This window comes from Artibeus jamaicensis, unplaced genomic scaffold (assembly GCF_021234435.1).
Source record: "Artibeus jamaicensis isolate MK-2021 breed Jamaican fruit bat unplaced genomic scaffold, CSHL_Jam_final contig_525, whole genome shotgun sequence".
NCBI classification, from domain to species: domain Eukaryota; kingdom Metazoa; phylum Chordata; class Mammalia; order Chiroptera; family Phyllostomidae; genus Artibeus; species Artibeus jamaicensis.
In genome coordinates this window covers 18,032,961-18,050,731 of record NW_026521874.1, presented here as the reverse complement: position 1 = coordinate 18,050,731, position 17,771 = coordinate 18,032,961, and the positions used below count along the sequence as shown (strand labels likewise).

General features: G+C 50.0%; 3 gene segments (V, D, J or C); all 3 read right to left on the bottom strand.

Annotated features, from left to right (window-relative positions):
- Positions 1-6,528: 6,528 nt before the first annotated feature.
- On the bottom strand, positions 6,529-7,098 carry LOC119050708 (immunoglobulin lambda variable 5-45-like). The segment is given in 2 exon segments: positions 6,529-6,913; positions 7,032-7,098. Coding segments are annotated over 2 exon segments (417 nt in total).
- Positions 7,099-10,625: 3,527 nt separating this feature from the next.
- LOC119050720 (immunoglobulin lambda variable 1-44-like) lies at positions 10,626-11,194 on the bottom strand. The segment is given in 2 exon segments: positions 10,626-11,002; positions 11,102-11,194. Coding segments are annotated over 2 exon segments (420 nt in total).
- A 5,616-nt stretch (positions 11,195-16,810) lies between these two features.
- Positions 16,811-17,503, bottom strand: LOC119034573 (immunoglobulin lambda variable 5-39-like). The segment is given in 2 exon segments: positions 16,811-17,328; positions 17,405-17,503. Coding segments are annotated over 2 exon segments (567 nt in total).
- Positions 17,504-17,771: the final 268 nt, after the last annotated feature.

Sequence of the window (17,771 nt, the reverse complement as noted above, 5' to 3'; positions counted from 1 at the left end):
CCCCATCCTTTTCATTTTTCCCAGGTTCACCCTCAAGGTCTGCAGTTCTTGCTGTGGGAGGCTAGCCTGACACACTAGTTTCTCCCTGGGTAAGGCTGGGAAGGAAGTAGTCTCTGAGGACAGGGGGGGCCACATGCAGGGAGTTGCTCCAGGTCCAGAGAGGACAGGCTCTGCCCTGTCCTCATAGGAATCAAAGGGCCCAGCCCTGAGGGCTCCTGTCCCTGGGGGGCTGCCTAGCCAGAGCTTTCTTTTGTGGACATGGTTCCTGGTGCCCTCTGCTGGTCTCCAGGCAAACAGCTCTTCTTTCAAGCTGATCCACTGTCCAGTCTTCACATGTCTCTTCAGCTCCTGTGTTTCCAAAACATTAGAGTCATTGGTACAGGGGACAAGAGTCATTCTTACAGGGGACAATGCAGGCACAGCCCTGGTTTGACCATCATGGATTTGGGCACACATGACTCCTGACCCAGGAGAGCCTGAGGACTGCCAGGGAGTGAGGTCTCGGGAGGGAAACAGAGAGCAGGGTGGATGTGGGATGGGGCCAGGCCAAAGCCCGGATCACTGCAGCAAGAAGACCCAAGGCCCCTACAGCAGAGGAGGGTGGAGGTGGCTAAAGAGGTACACCCCCAATTCTCGGTCCTGCTGTCACCTCTAGCTGCCAGTAAGCATGCATGGGTCAGGGCCCATCAGTTAGAATCACTGCAGTTCCTTTCAGGCCTTGCACCTCTGAGATAATCTACAGCGCCCCCTGGTGATCTTCATAGAGAATGTTAATGGTAGAAATTCAGCAGAACACAGGCCTAGTAGAACAGGGATGGGTTTTCTTGAAGTCCTTATCTCCTTTCCTCCCATCCTGTTCACCCATGTCCCTGAGGACAAATTCAACACTGACAAAGACCCCCAGTGTCAGATGTCATCAAGAGGGAAACTTTATTCAGTGCCAACAAGAGCAACACAGCATGGATAGGGAAACAGCCCTGCTGTAGAGCTGCCCAACTGTGATGCAGCAGAGCTGTGGAAACAGTGGGGTGCAGAACAGCTCTGCCACTAGGGGGCCCTGGGCCAGGCTCCTCTGGCTGGTTAGCTCTGCTTGGTTCCTCTATGTTGCCTGCTTTGTGCTGCCCTGGTTTACTCCAGTCTGTTCTGGTCGGCTCTTCACTCTGCTCTGGGGAGACCACTTTGGAGTTTCAGCTCAGCCATGCACAGTCTTCATTCTTCAGGGGCAAGTGCACTCTCTCAGCCACAGGGAGTCCAGCTCATCTGAACAGGAACCTCTGATCCCTGGTCCCTGACTGGTCCATCTTCATGAAAATGAGGGTGCCAAATCCTTGCAGTTTCCTGGCCCAAAAGGCACTGTCCTGACTGGTCAAAATAGAGCTGCTGTGATTGGGTGTGGAAAGCCTCAATGCTATTGTCTGACACAGAATTCCAGGAAACCTTCCTAAGGGCTGGCTCAGATGGCAGCAACGCAGGGAGGCAGGCAGGTTAGCCCAGAAGCAGGCAGTTCAGTAAGAGGTAGTTTGTATAGAGGTTGCCACACACAAAGGCTGCACATTTTTCCCTGTTCACAGCCAATCCAGGAGTCCAACTGTGCCATAAACATTACAGAAAGCCAGCATTCAGACAACTATATTAGATATATTCCACATACAGTGCATGTAATGCTTTTCTTTCTTATATTTATGTTGTAATGATTCAACCTGTAATTTTCCTAATCAGATATTTAGGGAGATGACACAAATAAGGTAAATCATGATATCACATGATCCCCCCTCACGGCCCAGTGCTAGAAGCTGAAAGGAAGTCATGCAGTGATATGTCTGTGCCTTGCTAGAACGGCAATTCTTGCTCACACACAAGTCTCTGTCTCTGTGGGTCTAGTCTGGGAATTGCATTCCCAGCCAGCCCAAAGGTAAGGCATTCACTTCAGTGGTGATTTGAGCATCAAATCAATAAGAGAAAACCTGTTACTGCCCTTTAAACAGAAGAGTCTTCCAGGGAGTAGAGGGATCTCAGACTCACTGATGCCTAATATACTTTGGGGTGCAGGTCCTCTCCAGCATCACCCTAGAAAGAAGGGGAGAGAGAAAACCCAGCCTTAACACAGTCACATGGGGAGAAGGACTCACCCTGGGAGATGGGAGGAGGAACATGGAGATGCAGGACTGGACAGAAACCAGGGCCATGGAGCCAATCTCCATAATGTGCAGACCATTTCCACCCTCTCTCCTTTCTTCTGCCTCTAATGGTTCAGCCCTTCTGAATTATGAGCAGGTTTTGGGTGCACTTCCCCAGGGATTTACATCACTGTGTAATCATCAGTATTACTATCCACATACACTGTACAGTGATAGTCAGCCTCACCCTCAGGCTGGGCCCTCGTGATGGTGAGGGAGACTTTGTTCTCAGAGATGGATCCAGAAAAGTGCTCAGGGACCCCGGAGGTCGGGCCGCTTGAGCTGTAGATGAGTGTGCTGGGAGCCTTTCTTGGGGTCTGCTGGAACCAGCTGTGGTTGTTAGAGAGAAGGGGAGAGAGACACCCAGAGAGAGACAGATAGAGACAGACACCTGAACTAAGGCCACAGGTGAGTGTGACCATCCCTCCTGGAGACACAGACAGTGACAACTCCTTGGCTACCACAGTCTGGGATACACACCAAAAACCAACAGCAGACAGACAGTTATTGTTAAGGGACAGAAGGGTCACTGTGAGATGGTGCTTGTATTTGCTCCCAGTCCCCAAAATACAGTCTCTTTCTTTGACCTGAACTGTAAGCAAGAAGCCTGAGCAGGAGCACCATCCAGGCCATGGTGGGGACACTCAGAGGACAAGCCTCCACAGGTCCTGGGCTGGAGGGTGATGTCTTTGGGGCTTTTTCATGCTTCCCAAGCCCATTAGGAGGAAGAGGTAGTTCATGCAAACCAGCTTCCCCTCTTCTGTCCTGCCCCCATGTCACCCTGATGTCCCCTAGTTGTCATCTTGAAAGAGACAAATGCTGGTGCCTCACACAAACCAATGAGCGCACAGTGACTGAGATGCCCTGTGTGCTGGGCAGCTGACATCTTCCTCCCACTCAGCTTCCTTATGACTCTAGTGACCTTATTCCTGAGAGTCTTACCTGCAGTGGCTGAGGCTGAATGATGAGATGTGTGTGTTGACCTTTTAGCCCCAGAGATCTAGTTCATTTCAAATATAACCTGGATCCTGAGAACATCTTCTTCCTCAGAGAGAACTCTTTCTCTCTTCCTTGGAAAGGCTTAGCAGTTACTCCTTTCTCCTGAGTGAGTCTCCGGGACCATCACAGCACCCATGCCTGGGGTGTAGGAGTCTCTACCTCTGACAACATCTTGTAAACTGTCTCCAGTAGCACCAGGGGGACCAGGCCTTGGGCTGCGCACTCACAGGGCCGCACCACCAGCCTGGGGAGGGCAGACCCCCTGGACCCTGGGAAGCCATGACTTTATGGGGTCTCTTCAGTGTGACTGTGGTTTGGAGGAGCAAAGGTCAGACTGTCACAATGAAATTATGAGACATCTGGCAGCATCAGATCTCGCAAAATAGGAGAACACTTTTCTCATAATCAGAAATATAAAAAACTCAACACTGTTGGAGCAAGTTGGGGTTAATATCATAGAACATTTTAAGACTTTGTTTCTCTACCTTCTGCTGTGGAGCAGAAGGAATAGGCAGTGTGGACAAGGGGGTCTGTGATGGAAGAAAAATGATCAGAAAGGTGAAGTGTCTCAGGTGACAGGTCCTGGCTGGTGTGGCTCAGTTGTTTGGAATGTCATCCTGTGCTGGGAAGGCTGCGGGTTCCATTCCCCGTCCGGGTTTCATGAGGGCAACCGATTGATGTTTCTCTTTCCCATGGATGTTCCTCTCTCTTCATTCCTCTTTCTCAAAGCCCTGAACAATGTCCTTGGGTGAAGATAAAAACATAATTAAAATGTCTCAAGTACTTGGAAATGAGGAAGTACACAACTTGTGTTTGGCATACTTGAAATAATAATATGGTTTGGTTTTCATTTTGGAATTGTTACTAAATTTTGAATTTAATTAAAATAGTATGATATTTTTTCTTTCCCTTTATGATTCATAAGAGCCCAACGTTGTTCATACTGAAATAACTTATGATTATATAGCTATACCTCTGATAGTGTAGAAAAATAAGTAATATTATATGTATAAAATATTGACATGAAAAGTATTAAGACGAAACTAAAGAAATGACAAAGCTGAAACAGAACAATATCAGTTTTCCTAAGTCATTAGAATATATTGAAAAATAAGAAATGAAATAACGAGAGGAAAATAACGGATATGATAACAGAAAAAGGGGTGATACAATGATAACACATTGCATCATGAGTCAATTGGAAGCCATATTAACCAAAAGGATCCCTGAAATTTGTTGCCCATACAGATGTCTTCAGGCATTTTCCAGACACCATGGGTCAGTTAGTGTGTCCATGAGGCAAATCAATGGGGAACTAGGAGCACATCCATCTCTATGGAGTGAGAAGAGGGTAGTTAGACTGGGTGGGAGACACAGCAGGGGTGCCCCTGGAGCCCCTCACATGCAAGAAGGAGACAGAGCAGCTCCCCCTGTGGGTCCTGGGGGAGCTCTTCTCTCTGAAAGGACATGCTGGCCTCTTCTCAGCCATTGTCCCCCAAGTTCTAGGTCCAACATCCCCCAGAGAGAGCACACATACCCTGCTCTCAGTCCAAATCTAACCAGGGAGACAAAGGGGGCTTTGTTGTTATAACCTACAATCTTCTTGCTCATGTGCTGAATTGCTTGTGCAAATATCAGCTGTGATCATAAATGATATTGGTTTCTAATTGTCAAATCTCATACTGTTCTTCTCAGTTTGGAATTCTTTGATTAGTAAGATGAGAATATATGTGGAGTCACCTGCCCTCTCTATCATTATACGATTTTTATTAAACAAAGTCTTAGACACTGTGGATAGCAAAGCCAGAAGCATCTGCTTTGGAAGGACAGGCCCTTGAAGGACGGGCCCTGGAAGGATGGTTGGAAGGTAGCAGAAAGCTGAGTGACAACCACCTGTGCCCAGATAGTAGTAGCATATGTCCCCTTCCCCTAGTAATATTCCCCTGTCCCCTAAAGTGAAGTCTTGGTTCATTGACTGAAATGGTAAAGAGAAGAGTCCAGGCCATGGTGAAGCCACCACAGACCTTTGGATTGACACAGTCTCTGCCCAGATGTCTCTGAGCAGACATTCACTGAGCACCAAGGATAGATGAAGGTAAGAACCTGAGGTCCCCTGGTTTCACAGTTCTCCTGACAGTATGAGCCAAAACCCCAGCTGGTATAGTACAGAGTCAGACATAGAGCCCTGATGAGATAGGGTGCAGAGTGGACAGCAGAATTCACCTCACTTCTCTGTGGACCTGCAGCCCTTTGGTGGCAGGGCATTGTCCTGAGCTATGTGACAGCGAGCGCTCACCTCCTCAACAGGCTGCATCCCACAGCTGGGCAGGAGGCCCTGTGCACACACCAGAAGGCAGAGAAGAGGGCCAAACCCCTGAGGATCAATCACTCTCTCTTAGCTCACAATATAGGGACTCTGCCTGGGACCACTGGGCACCATTTCCATCATCACCCTCAATGTGTGGGTTGCTCCTTGTGCAGGAAAAGGAAGCCTCACATTTGGGCTTATCAAGAGCTTTAAGGTGTAAATGAAATAGGCAAATATTGGGAAGTTCTTTCTCCTGATATCCCATAACCTACCCTGTGCCCTGAATCTGGGAAAGCTCCAGTGGGGTGTGAGAGGAGGGAGCCCAGTCAGTGCCAGTGGGCTCAGGGAACCTGCTCATGGATCCCTCTCAGAGGAGTCCCCGTGCTCCTGAGTGGTATCAGCCATAGGGACATTTATCCATGAACCCAGGTCACCCATATTCCCTTGGGTGGGCTCAGCATTTTTACAGCAATTATGGGTCATACCCCCACTGACTCCAGTGCCATAAAGAAGAATTTGGCCCAGGCCTCGAATTTTCCTTTCCCAAACCCTCCTCTACCTGACTTCGCAACCGAAGGCCCAGGCCCCCAGCCAGGGGTCCAGGCCAGCTGTGTCCTGTGTCCTCACACAGTGTCTCACAGCTTAGTGCCTCATCCCTGGGACACTGTGTGCTGTGGGGGCTCTGAGCGGATGGGACTGAAAGGGCCAGGCAGGTCCCTGCTCAGAGCCCTGGCCCTGCAGAGTCTGTTCTGTGGAGACTGTCACTTGCCAGGGTGTCCCTGGAATATAACAAAGAGTAAACAGAGAAAAGCCTCCATTGTCTCATTTCAAGAGGCCAAGGGCAGCTCCACAGGCCCCAGTTCCCACAGTGAACACCAGGCAGCTCTGCAGTATCACTGTGACCACTGTGTGTCCAGTTTTTCCTCCATGTCCCTGAGACTCTAGACTTGGGATGGAAAACTGGGAGTAGACCCATGCTAAACCAGAAGGTCCCCCGAGTATAGTTTACATACACAGAAATTATTTTGAAATGGTCAATTGTCTTGAAGAAAACTCTGTTAGGCTGAGGTTTTTGTTCCACTTCCCCTTCTGTGTGAGTCACTGTGAGGAGCACTACTGAGCCAGATCATACAGTAATAGTCGGCCTCGTCCTCAGGCTGCAGCCCAGAGATGAGCAGGAGCCCTGCATTGGCAGAGGTGTCTTTGGATCCAGAGAAGCGGCTGGGGACCCCAGAGCCCTGGTGCTTGTCTGAGTCTGATTTATATCTCAGCAGATACTGGGGAGGGCTGCCTGGCTTCTGCTGGTACCAGTATATCCTATAGTTGCTAACACTGATGTCACTGCTGAGGGTGCAGGTGAGTCTGGCTGAGGCTCCAGGAGATGCAGAGAGGGAGGGCGGCTGAGTCACCCCAGGCTGGGAGAGGGAACCTGCAAACAGAGACATGTATCAGTGATGTGGCTGGGATCAGGGGAATTTTCTCAGGAGATGGATCAGGAAGGGAATAAACTTAGCAACTGAGCCCTGGCTCCTGGGGCCTGTTCCTACCTGTGCAGTGAGAGAGGAGCACGAGGAGGAGAGGAGTCCAGGCCATGGTGCTCACAGCCCCTGAGCCCACAGTGGGGCTGGGCTGCCCAGGCCTCTTTTCTTCCCAACCCTCTGCCAGGGGAGGGGCTGTTCATGCAAATGTGTGTCCTGCCAGGGGCTGCCCAGCCCCTCCCTGAGCCCTGGTGCTGGAGCTCAGCTCACACCCCCAAAAGAGGATGGAGGTTATCTTCACCCCTTTAAAAGTCACGTCGATCAGAGAAGATCAGGTACATTCAGGGTAGCATGGCCTCACAGAGCAGCTGAATGAACCTCAAAAGTAATTTGATAGAACATCAGAAGCCCTATGTTCTTGGCAGCACAGTTTATGGTCTACAAGACATGGAAGCAGCCTCAGTGTCCGTCAGTAGGTGAGTGGATAAAACAACTATGGGATATTTACACAATGGAATACTGCTCTGCCATAAAAATGAAGAAATTTTTACCCTTTACAACAGTGTGTTGAGTGAGGCACTAAGCTGATTGACTTGGAAAATTTGATGCTGTGTGAAATAAGCCAGTTAGAGAAACACAAAACAATATGATTTCACTCATGTGTGAATCCAATGAACAAACTGAACTAATAAGGAACATAGAGACAGACTCTTAGATAGAAACCAAGGTTACAGCTAAGGGGGGAGGGTCAGAGGGTGGAGGGAGTGAGACAAAAGGAAAAAGGACTCATGGACATGGACAACAGTAGGGTGATTGTGGGGGAAAGTGATTAAGAGAGAATGAATGATAATGGAAAAAACATTATTGAAGAAAGAAAAAGCTTGGGGAGGAAGCACCTGCTGAGAGAACATAAAGGTCTTTGCTCAGAGGATCTGCCAGGCCAGAGAGGACCCATCTGCAGAGTAACAGTCAGTGAGTTCCAGCCCCTCCCCCAGCCCCAGGATCCATTGAGTAAAGGGTCCCAGCTGAGCTGCTGTGTATGGAGCACAGGGCAGTCCCACAGCGCCCCCTGCTGGTTTCAGCCCACACTCCTCACCAGGGCCTGAAGCCCTAAGAGCCCTGCTGGTCTCTGCAGTTCAGCAGGTTACACATCATTGCTTGCGTTTGATTCCTAAAACTATAACGACTTTATGATCCAGATTTCCACTTGTGGGTGTTTATCTGAAGAAAACTACAACATCTCTAGAACACATGCGCAACCCCAGGTTCAGAACAGCATTATTATTTAATAGCCAACATGTGGAAATCACCTAAGTAACGGTTGATGGGTCAATGGCTAAAGATCAGGTCATACATAATACATAATGTTAAATCAATGTCTAAATGCGCTTTTGAGAGAAATGGAATCTTGTCATTTGACACAACAGGAATAAAACTTGGGGACATTATGCAACATAAATAAGTCAAACAGCAAGACAGATACCATGATCTCACTTATATGTGTAATCTGATCAATGAAAACAACCCTAACAAACAAAAGATACAGAAAACAAATAGGTGATTGTCAGAGGCTGAGGTAGGATGGAATAGAAATGAGAGAAGTTCAAAGGTACAAATTTATAGTTATAACATAAATCAGGCCCTGGCCAGGTAGTTAGTTCACTTGCTTAAAATGTGTTGCAATAGGGCAAGGTTGTGGGTTTGACCTTTGGTCAGGGCACATACAAGAAGCAACCAGTGAATGTGTAAACAAGTGGAACATCCACATCTGTGTGTGTGTCTCTCTCCTTCTCTTTCACCCTGTGTCTCTCCCAACCCCTTCCTCCTTCTCTCTCTAAGGTCATTTCTCCGAAGAAGACAACACTATATTTTTTAGAATGCTCTAGAAGCCAATATCTGGGGAAAAAACAGACTCATCACGCTGGGCACCATCATATGCAATTCCAGTCAATGGACAAGACAATAAATAAAATGCATAAACTGGTGTGGGAGCGTGCACATTTTTAAATATTTCCATTAGCAATAGTATGCAACCATGAAACCACACCTGACCTCATACTCGTATAGGCAACTCTAACACGTCACTGCCGGGAGCATCACACCTCCTCCCCCTGGTGATAAGTATCAATATCCATTACTGGAGTGAGGAGTCTGGCCCCACCCGTGCCCACCCACTCATGTGATTATGTAACGATTGTGCACAGCACAGCCACACCTACACTGTTACCTGGACCCCCTGGGAACCCACGTTACCACCTGGAGCACAGATTTATATGCAGCTTCCTTTGCTGTTAGTCTGATTGGTGTCCCTCATTTTCACAGGTACTTCGGTCAGTAACTTCCTTCCCCTTCCCCCCAGGGCAGTGGCTCCTGCCTTCACAGTGCAAACTGATGGGCTCCTGTCACTTCCGCATCCCACCACGGGATCCTCAACCTCCTAAATTCCACTTCATGTGCACACTTAAAGTCTCTCATTGTGATTTACAGTTTTCAATGCATTTGACAAGGTCACAGTGCCATTTAGGCGCCATTACATTGTCATATAGAATAATTCAGTTGCTACTTTTTTCTTTTCACAGTCAAATTTACAACAGATATTCATACTCTCCCTAGAGTGTTGCCTCTTCCAAAATGTGACATCATTAGAATCATATTAAAAAAGACACCACCTCTTAAAAAGAGGCCGCTTCTTGGAGGACCTCCCCACTGCTTCCAGCTTGGGGTGAGGCTACACACAGCAGTAACACACACCCATGCATGGCCTTCCAGTTGCTTTCATGTTGGGAGGACTGTTAATAAAGATACTTTAAACTTTCACAGGCAGCTGTTTCTGTAGACACAAATCTGGATTTATTCTTATAATTTCATTTTATTGACTGTAACTTTTTATTGAGTTATAAATAACATACAATGCTATATTAATTTTAAGGGTACAACATTATCATTCCATATGAATATGTTGCAAACTCCTCACCAGAGTCAGTCCAGTTGACATCTGTCCTTAAACAAGGTACAATTATTATTATCTCTTATGCTGAGAATGTCTGGGGTCTGCTCCTTCACCTGGGTTCACACAGGCACGATCATAGCATCTCTTTCATTGTCCTCGTGCTGTCCATGACGTCCCCAGAACCATTCATTTCACACCTGGAAGTCGGTCTCCTCTCACACCCTTCACCAATGTGGACAACCCCCTTCATCACCCACGTCTGGACACCACCAAATCGTTCTAATTTTGTACTTTTATAAGACTACATTTCATACCAAAAGTCAGAAGAGAAAACAAAGCAGTCAGCAGGGATGACTCTGAAGAACCTTATAATCTGAGATTTTAACAGCTGACTCATCCTTCACACACAGCACACACGGTGCTGAGGCGCCATGATAGGCCAGGCACCAAACAGTGTTTCATTTATTTGAACATCACAAGAAAATATTAATACAAACGAGTGTGAAAGTCAACTGTCCCCAGCTGAAGGGGAGACAGACTTTCAGTTTTTGTGGAATCTTTCATCAAGAAAAGTGCTGCTGTGAGTGACATTAAAGACAGAAGAGAATCCTTCCTTGCCAGACAGTGTCCCTTGGTGAATCTGGGTCCAGTACAGCAGCCAGAGAATGAGCTGCAGTCACAGGGCACAGGCTGAGTCTGGGCAGCAGTGGCTGTAGTGTTCGCCCAGCTCACAGATGGCACAGGGGTTCTTGTCTCACTTCCCCACAGGCCTGCAGCACTGTGGGACCATTGAGACTATCGTCCCATGCTGCACAGTAATAATCAGCCTCATCTTCAGCCTGGAGCCCAGTGATGGTCAGGGAGCCTGAGGTTCCGGACTTGGAGCCAGAGAATCGATCAGGGACCCCTGAGGGTCGATTGCTACTATAATAGATGAGGAGTTTAGGGGCCTTTCCTGGGAGCTGTTGGTACCAGTACACAGAATTACTGCCAAGGTTGGAGCTACTTCCAGTGCAGGAGATGGTGACCCTCTGTCCTAGGTTCCCAGACACTGAGGGAGGCTGAGTCAGCACAGACTGGGCCCAGGATCCTGGAGGAGAGAGACACACAGAGATGTGATCAGGAGTCTAGAGACAAGAGGAGGAACCCATCGTCCCAGAATCCTTCCTCTGTCTCCTTATCGAGTCACCTGTGCAGTGAGCGAGGAGGGTGAGCAGGAGAGGGCACCAAGCCATGGTGGAGACCATCCCTGAGTCCTGCCTTCTGTGGCCCCACAGCTGAAGCAGAGCTTCCCCCACATCTCTCCCTTCCCTTCTTCATACTCTGAGAGAGGGAGGGTCCACTCATGCAAATGAGACACCTCCATCCCCAGCTGTATGTTTCCCCGCTGGGCCCAAACCAGACGCCTCTGCCTGAGGAGGCCATGGGTGTTTGCAGGGTGAGGCTGTGTGAGGCCCATGGGTGGGGGAAGTCACAGCTGTTAGTCCAGGACAGAGGACACTAGGCAGAGCCAGGAGGTTGGTAACAGTTCAAATCACCCCTGGTCCCTTAAAACAACACCCAAGCGCCCTCTAGTGTCCAGGGTTAGGCACAGCACTGTGTGACATGGGGCCCAGAACCCATCAGAAGCAACCTCTGCATCCCAGGGCTCTCTGTCCACTGAATCCTGCCTTAGGTCCAGGCCAGCGGTCCCCTCTTGTGGCCTCCCCATCACCTCAGGGCATTTTGTGCTCTACTCAGTGTTCTCTGGTTGTGTCTGTCCTCAGCTCCTTTGTGACTGACTGTTCAGTGGTCAGGACTGAGGTCCTGTCTCTCACACAAACTCTTAGAACACTACAAGTTCAGAGCAGTGATGAGCCCCAGTTGTATTTGTCATGAGACAAAGACTTGACAATCTCTATGACGGGGATGAGCAGTGTGACTTAGGTCCTTGTCCCAGACCCAAGCATCCCTCCCAAACCCCTGGGTCTTTGGGCGGAAGTGCACTTGACGGCCACGCGTGCACCCTCCCGATGCTCACAAGCACTTTCCATTTGAGCCTTGGCCTGTAGGGCTGTGAGCAGGCTGGGGTGTCATCAGAACAGTCCAGTGTGAAGATGGGACTGGACTGAAGGCTCACGGATGATGAAAAGGCCTCTGAACTTTGGATCCTGAGGGACAACTGACTGTAGGGAAGGCTCCTGAGTCTAGTGTTGAGCACAGGGGGGAGGTGGGTCTATGGGCCTGACTGGGGTTCCAATGGAAGACTTGCATTTCATTCTCCTCTTGGGCTGGTGCCTTGGCTTAGCGTGAGATCCCTGCAAATCTCAACACGCATCGTCACCCTTGTTTCTTCCTGTTCCATCCTCCTACAGGAGCCCAGAAGGGTCAGAAGAATGAGCAACCAACTCTGGAGACAAGGGAACATTTAGGGACCCTGAGAGTTCAGGGCACCAATGTGACTCTTTAGGGCTCCTGTGTGGGAGCCATCGGGACCTGGACAGAGTGCAGCCTGACTCAGCGGTTCCTTCCAGGGCAGATGGAGCTGACATTCCAAGCAAGGGGGGCCAGTCAGCTGGGACAGTGCAGACCACCCCCAGGGCCTGGAGGAACCACGTGGCACATCTGAGAAGATGAAGAGCTGGCCCTGAGAAGCACAGTGACCCTGGCTGCTGTGAGTCAGTGGAGTTTTCGACACACTGATCCCGGTAACAGTGAGAAACTTGTATTGTCCCCTCTGCTGACAACCACCAAAGCTCCCTTTTGGGAGGAAGAGTTTAAATCAGTAATAACATGAAAAGAAAAGTGCTCCTATAAACTTCCTGCTCAGTGCTGACACTTTACTGTGTTTGTGTGTGAGAAGGTATTTCACAACGCGTTCAAATTTTGTTTCTTATTGATTGTTGAATATTGTATTTATTTTCCTGCAGACATTGTCAAAATTTTTTTAATATTGAGACCAGAATAACATATGTTATGAACTAGTTTTTAAATTATACACTATTTTCATTAATTAAAGACTGGAAATTTTTAAATTATTGTTAAATAAACTATCAATTCAGTCTCTAGACTCCTATCTACAGATGGTAGTTTCCACCACTTTAAACTTAAATTGACTCCTCACCTCCAAATATTTTCATTTTTCCTGCTTCTGTTACTCATTTGGGACCACGTCCATAGTCACACCTGTCACGGCAGCTGTGTCATCAGCCAGGGTGAGGGCCCTCAATTCAAGGGCGACAGAGCTGCCCTGTGAGCTCCAGGACCCACCCCCCAGATGGAAGGCGCACGGTCTCAGCAGGACAGGGAGGGGCTCTCCACTCCCCACGTCCGCATGTCCTTCTACAGAGCCAGCAGGGTGATGCAGGTGGCAGCCACTTACACATTTACGGTAAATGTCACGTGTGTTTTTCTACTACTTAAGGCTGCTGCAATTTTAAAATAAATAGCCAAAAAAAGTTTCCTTTGAAAAAAATATACTCTTTTCACCTCATTCTCGATCCCTACTTGTGTGTCTCTCTGGTTTACGACAAAGCTTCACAGTCACTCACTTCTCATGTTCGATTCCCAACACCTTCTCCGGAACCTTTTTCTTCCACTTGCAGAAGTGGGAGGGATGCTTCTGTGTCCCAGAGGCAGACAGGCCTCACCCAGGGCCTCCTGTGACGACGTCATGAAGGCAACGGGCTTTTTGGGCCGCATGAGTGGTCACAGATCTCCTCTGCTCTGTGTGACGAGCCACACACTGACATGCCGGCTCAGCTGGAGGGACACACAGCACTGAGGATGAGGGTCCACAGGCACCAAGGTCCTGCCCTCCCCCCAGCTGAGCTTATTCCTGACACAGCAGCCACCCCTGCCTTCCTGGGCCTGCAGGGACCCCTGTCCTCACAGGGAGCCAGGGACAGAGGGCAGGTGCTGATGGGGACCAGTGTGTGCAGAGCAGAGGGTCAGGCCCAGGACGCCAGCGGGGAGGGGACGGCTCGTGGCCTCAGGAGGACAGAAAGAGCCCCCACACGGGGGCTGTGCTGATGGGGAAAGGCCCTCACATCTGTGGGCTCCTGACAGAGACGATATCAGACTGTGGGATCCCTTGTGTCAGATTCTGGCAGGTTCCTCACTCCTGAGCTGAGGATGTTGGCATCAGCCTCCCACCGACCCCTCCCCTGCTTGTCCAGAAGGAACCTGGGTCCCCGGATAAAGTATCTGCCTGGAGAGTAAACAGATGGGAATGTGAAATCAGAAAGGATCCGGTTCTTCTCAAAACCAGAGATGCTGGGAAAGTCTTCAGATCCTCAGAGAGTGGTCAGAGATGGGACAACCGAGTCACCTCTGATGGGAAGCTAGAGGAAGGGACGTGACCACAGATGGTGGAACCACAGAGGGAGGGGGAGAGTCTCATCTTCAGTCCTCACGGCTGGAACACACTGATGAGAACATTGTCTATCAGCTCCTATACTTCAGTCTCTTCCTGGGACTGGATGTAAAACACGAGTGGGAAGCTTTCCTTGCAAAACCTGAAGCCAGAGTTTCCATCACAAAATTCTCTGAGACACATGTCCCAGGTTGCCCACCCCAGGGCTGCTGCTGTCCCCGAGCCACACTGTGGCTCCACGTCTGTGATGCTGCTTTGACAATAGGTGACCTTGTTCCTGAGACCCGGCCCCACATGGTGGGTGCATGAGCCAGCACAGCCTGCAGGCAGGAACCTGGAAGACATCAATAAAGAGGGACTGACACGTGGGTCCCTGCTTCTTTGTCCCCAGCTTAACTCCCTTGAGACCCAACATTCCCAGAGGTCGTGGTGGTTTCAATGGGCTCAGAGTGTTGATGAGATTTCAGGAATGTTTATGTGTCAAAATCACCTTGTTCTATCCCTGCTGCTGCCTCTGCCAGGACAGTAGCTCTTGACTGTCTGTCCCGGGTCCCAGGCCCTGAAGGAGGCTGGATGAGCAGGGAGAGATGCAGGGACCTGTGTTGCCAGGGCAGGGACCACCCTGCAGGGAGGGGGCAGAGCTGGGGCGGGAAGCCCGAGGGAGCGTGAGCATCAGGGAGCTTCACCTGCATCAGGTGTGATCAGTGAGGAGAAGGGGAATCCAGGACGTGGGGGAGACGACCTGAGCCCGGATCTGGGCCCTGGAACTAGCCTCACACCCACCGCCCCCTCTGCAGCACAGGTACTGGAAGACCTTGCAGTTAACTCACTGCACGTCCTTCCACTTGGGAGAAACTGTTGTCGGGAACACTGAGAATTTTGAACCACACACCAAGATATTTACTTAAGTTTAATTTTTTTGGATGTTCTCTCATTTTCACTGTATCAGACTACCCTTTCCCGCAGATTTACCCTGAAGTGTACTGTTACAAATAAGCACTGACACAGAACAAGTGGGTTCTGGCGCCTGCTCCAAGGAAAGCCAAATTGGTGAGACAGGAGCTGGTATAAAAGACCGAGGTTTGTTTAGGTGCCGTGCAAACTCCCCAATATCCTGTGAGGTCCCCCATCAGGCTTTATTGGGGACATTTGTAGCAGTGGGCTGGGCAGATCCACAGCCCTTCTACTCTCTCCTGAGCCTCATGAGTAGCACATGTGGTCATAGCCAGGGGCAGCTGGATGGATTTGGGGTCCCAGTCCTAGAGAAGCACTGTGCCCCACCCCCAAGAGGCTGTGTCTGTGATAATGACGTTGGTGAGAGCTGGTGGAAGGAGACATGACAGAGGAGAGTCAGCAGCAGCTCAGGGAGACTCAGGGCTGGGACTCAAACTGTGTCCATGGCACCTGGAGACTCGAGAGAGTGAGATCCCTGGGGGAGGCCAGATGGCATCATGGCCAGCTCAGGTCAGGCCACACTGAGAGGGACATTTGAGCCACCTACAGACAGTTGTTTTACACAAGCAGGATCCAAAGCCACCCAAAGAGCCAAACCTGTTATAGGGGATGGGAAGGAGGAACAGGGATGTGCTCCCGAGGGGCGATTTCCAGGAGCCCCTGAGCTGCTCACCTGTGCAGAGAGAAGGGTGAAGAGAGGAAGACTCCAGGCCAGGGCAAGATTGTCCCCAGTTTGAACTCCTGACCCACTGCTGTGTGACATAACACCCCCATACATCTCTGGTCCTCATTCAGATGTTTTATCAGATGCATCTTCTCCGGTGTCCCCAAACTCTGCCTGTCTTCAGCCTCACGGACATCTGGGCATGACCCTTCTCATGGTGGGCAGAAGAGAAAGATCAAGATTACAGATGCTGCCTTAGTGATGGCGGAGCCCCCTTTTTTTTTAATCCTCACCTGAGCATGTTTATGGATTTGAGGTCAGAGGAAAGGGGGTGGAGAGAATGAGAAAGACAGAGAGAGAGAGGGATTGATGTGAGAAAGAAACATTGATTGGTTGCCTCATGTACAAACACTCAAAACCTATATGTCCCTTGAGCGGGAATCAAACCTACAAGCTTTCTGCTGCACAGGATGACGCTCCCACCAACTGAGCCACCCACAGTGCCTTTTGCTCATATCCTGGTGCCCACGGAAAGGTCACACACAATCATATTTCAGTGTGGACGAGATTCAGTTGGCTCAGCATCCCAGAGCCAGAGAAACCTGCTTCCCCTGAGCCCCGGGAGGAGAGAACAGGTCCCAGAAACAGGCCACAGTGGGCAGAGGCAGATGGCACTGCACTCACTCTAAGAACAGTTTTTTCTGGGAGGTGGGCCTGGGGCACACTGGACCCCTGAACCATCAGAAGCCCTCAGCCCACCCAGGCCTCTGATCCAGGCCTAGACCCTGGGCTGGGCACAGGAGGGTTCAACCACCTCCTTCCTTGTCTATCACTCCCCTGGAGAGTTATGTAGCCCTGAGACCTGATTTAGGACTGTTTACACACGAGCAGGCTGAGAAGATATTAACAAGAAAGATACAAATTTTTTAACTACAGTGAATCAGAAAAAAATCACATGCCCATGAGTCTTGGGAAAACAGTTGCCCACTGAAGAAGTGACAACAAATGACACCCTGAGTTGGACTTGGTCCCAGGCAGATCAGGGGTGATAGCCACGGACAGAAAGAGCACAGGGAGGGTTTTAGTCTCACTTCCCCGTGACTCTGGAGCACCGTGTAAGTTTTACTGCTATCGTGCCACATATTACAGTAATAGTCAGCCTCGTCCTCAGGCTGTAGCCCAGAGATGAGCAGGAGCCCTGCATTGGCTGATGTGTCCTTGGATCCAGAAAAGCGGCTGGGGACCCCGGAGCCCTGGTGCTTCTCTGAGTCTGATTTGTACCTCAGGAGGTACCGGGGAGGGCTCCCTGGCTTCTGCTGGAACCAGCGAATGTGGTAGTCAGCAACACTGAAGCCACTGCTGAGGGTGCAGGTGAGTCTGGCTGTGGCTCCCGGAGATGCAGAGAGGGAGGGCGGCTGAGTCAGCACAGGCTGGGACAGGGAACCTGCAAACACAGAGACATCAGTGGGAACACAAGGGTCAGGGTGCAGGTGCTCTGTGTCCTTGAGGCCTGTCCCTACCTGTGCAGTGAGAGAGGAGCACGAGGAGGAGCACGGGGGTCCAGGCCATGGTGTGTAGAGCAGAGCTGGGTTCCAGGAGCTGGAGCTCTGTCTTCCCAGCTTCTTTTATCTTCCTCACTGGCCTTGAAGAGGAGGGGCTACTCACACAAATTTGCTTCCCTTGCTGGAGAACCTGCACCACCCTGACATCCCGTCCCTGAAGTCTGAGTTTCTTTCTATAGACAGACTGGAGCCTTAGGGTGGGTCTCCGAGTTTCCCCATGGAAGGCACTTGGGAGGAAGCAGCCCCTGGAACTCTCACAGTCTCCTGATCACAGACTAGTCTGTGATCACTAGTCTGTGATCAGGAGACTGTGCCCAGCCCGGAG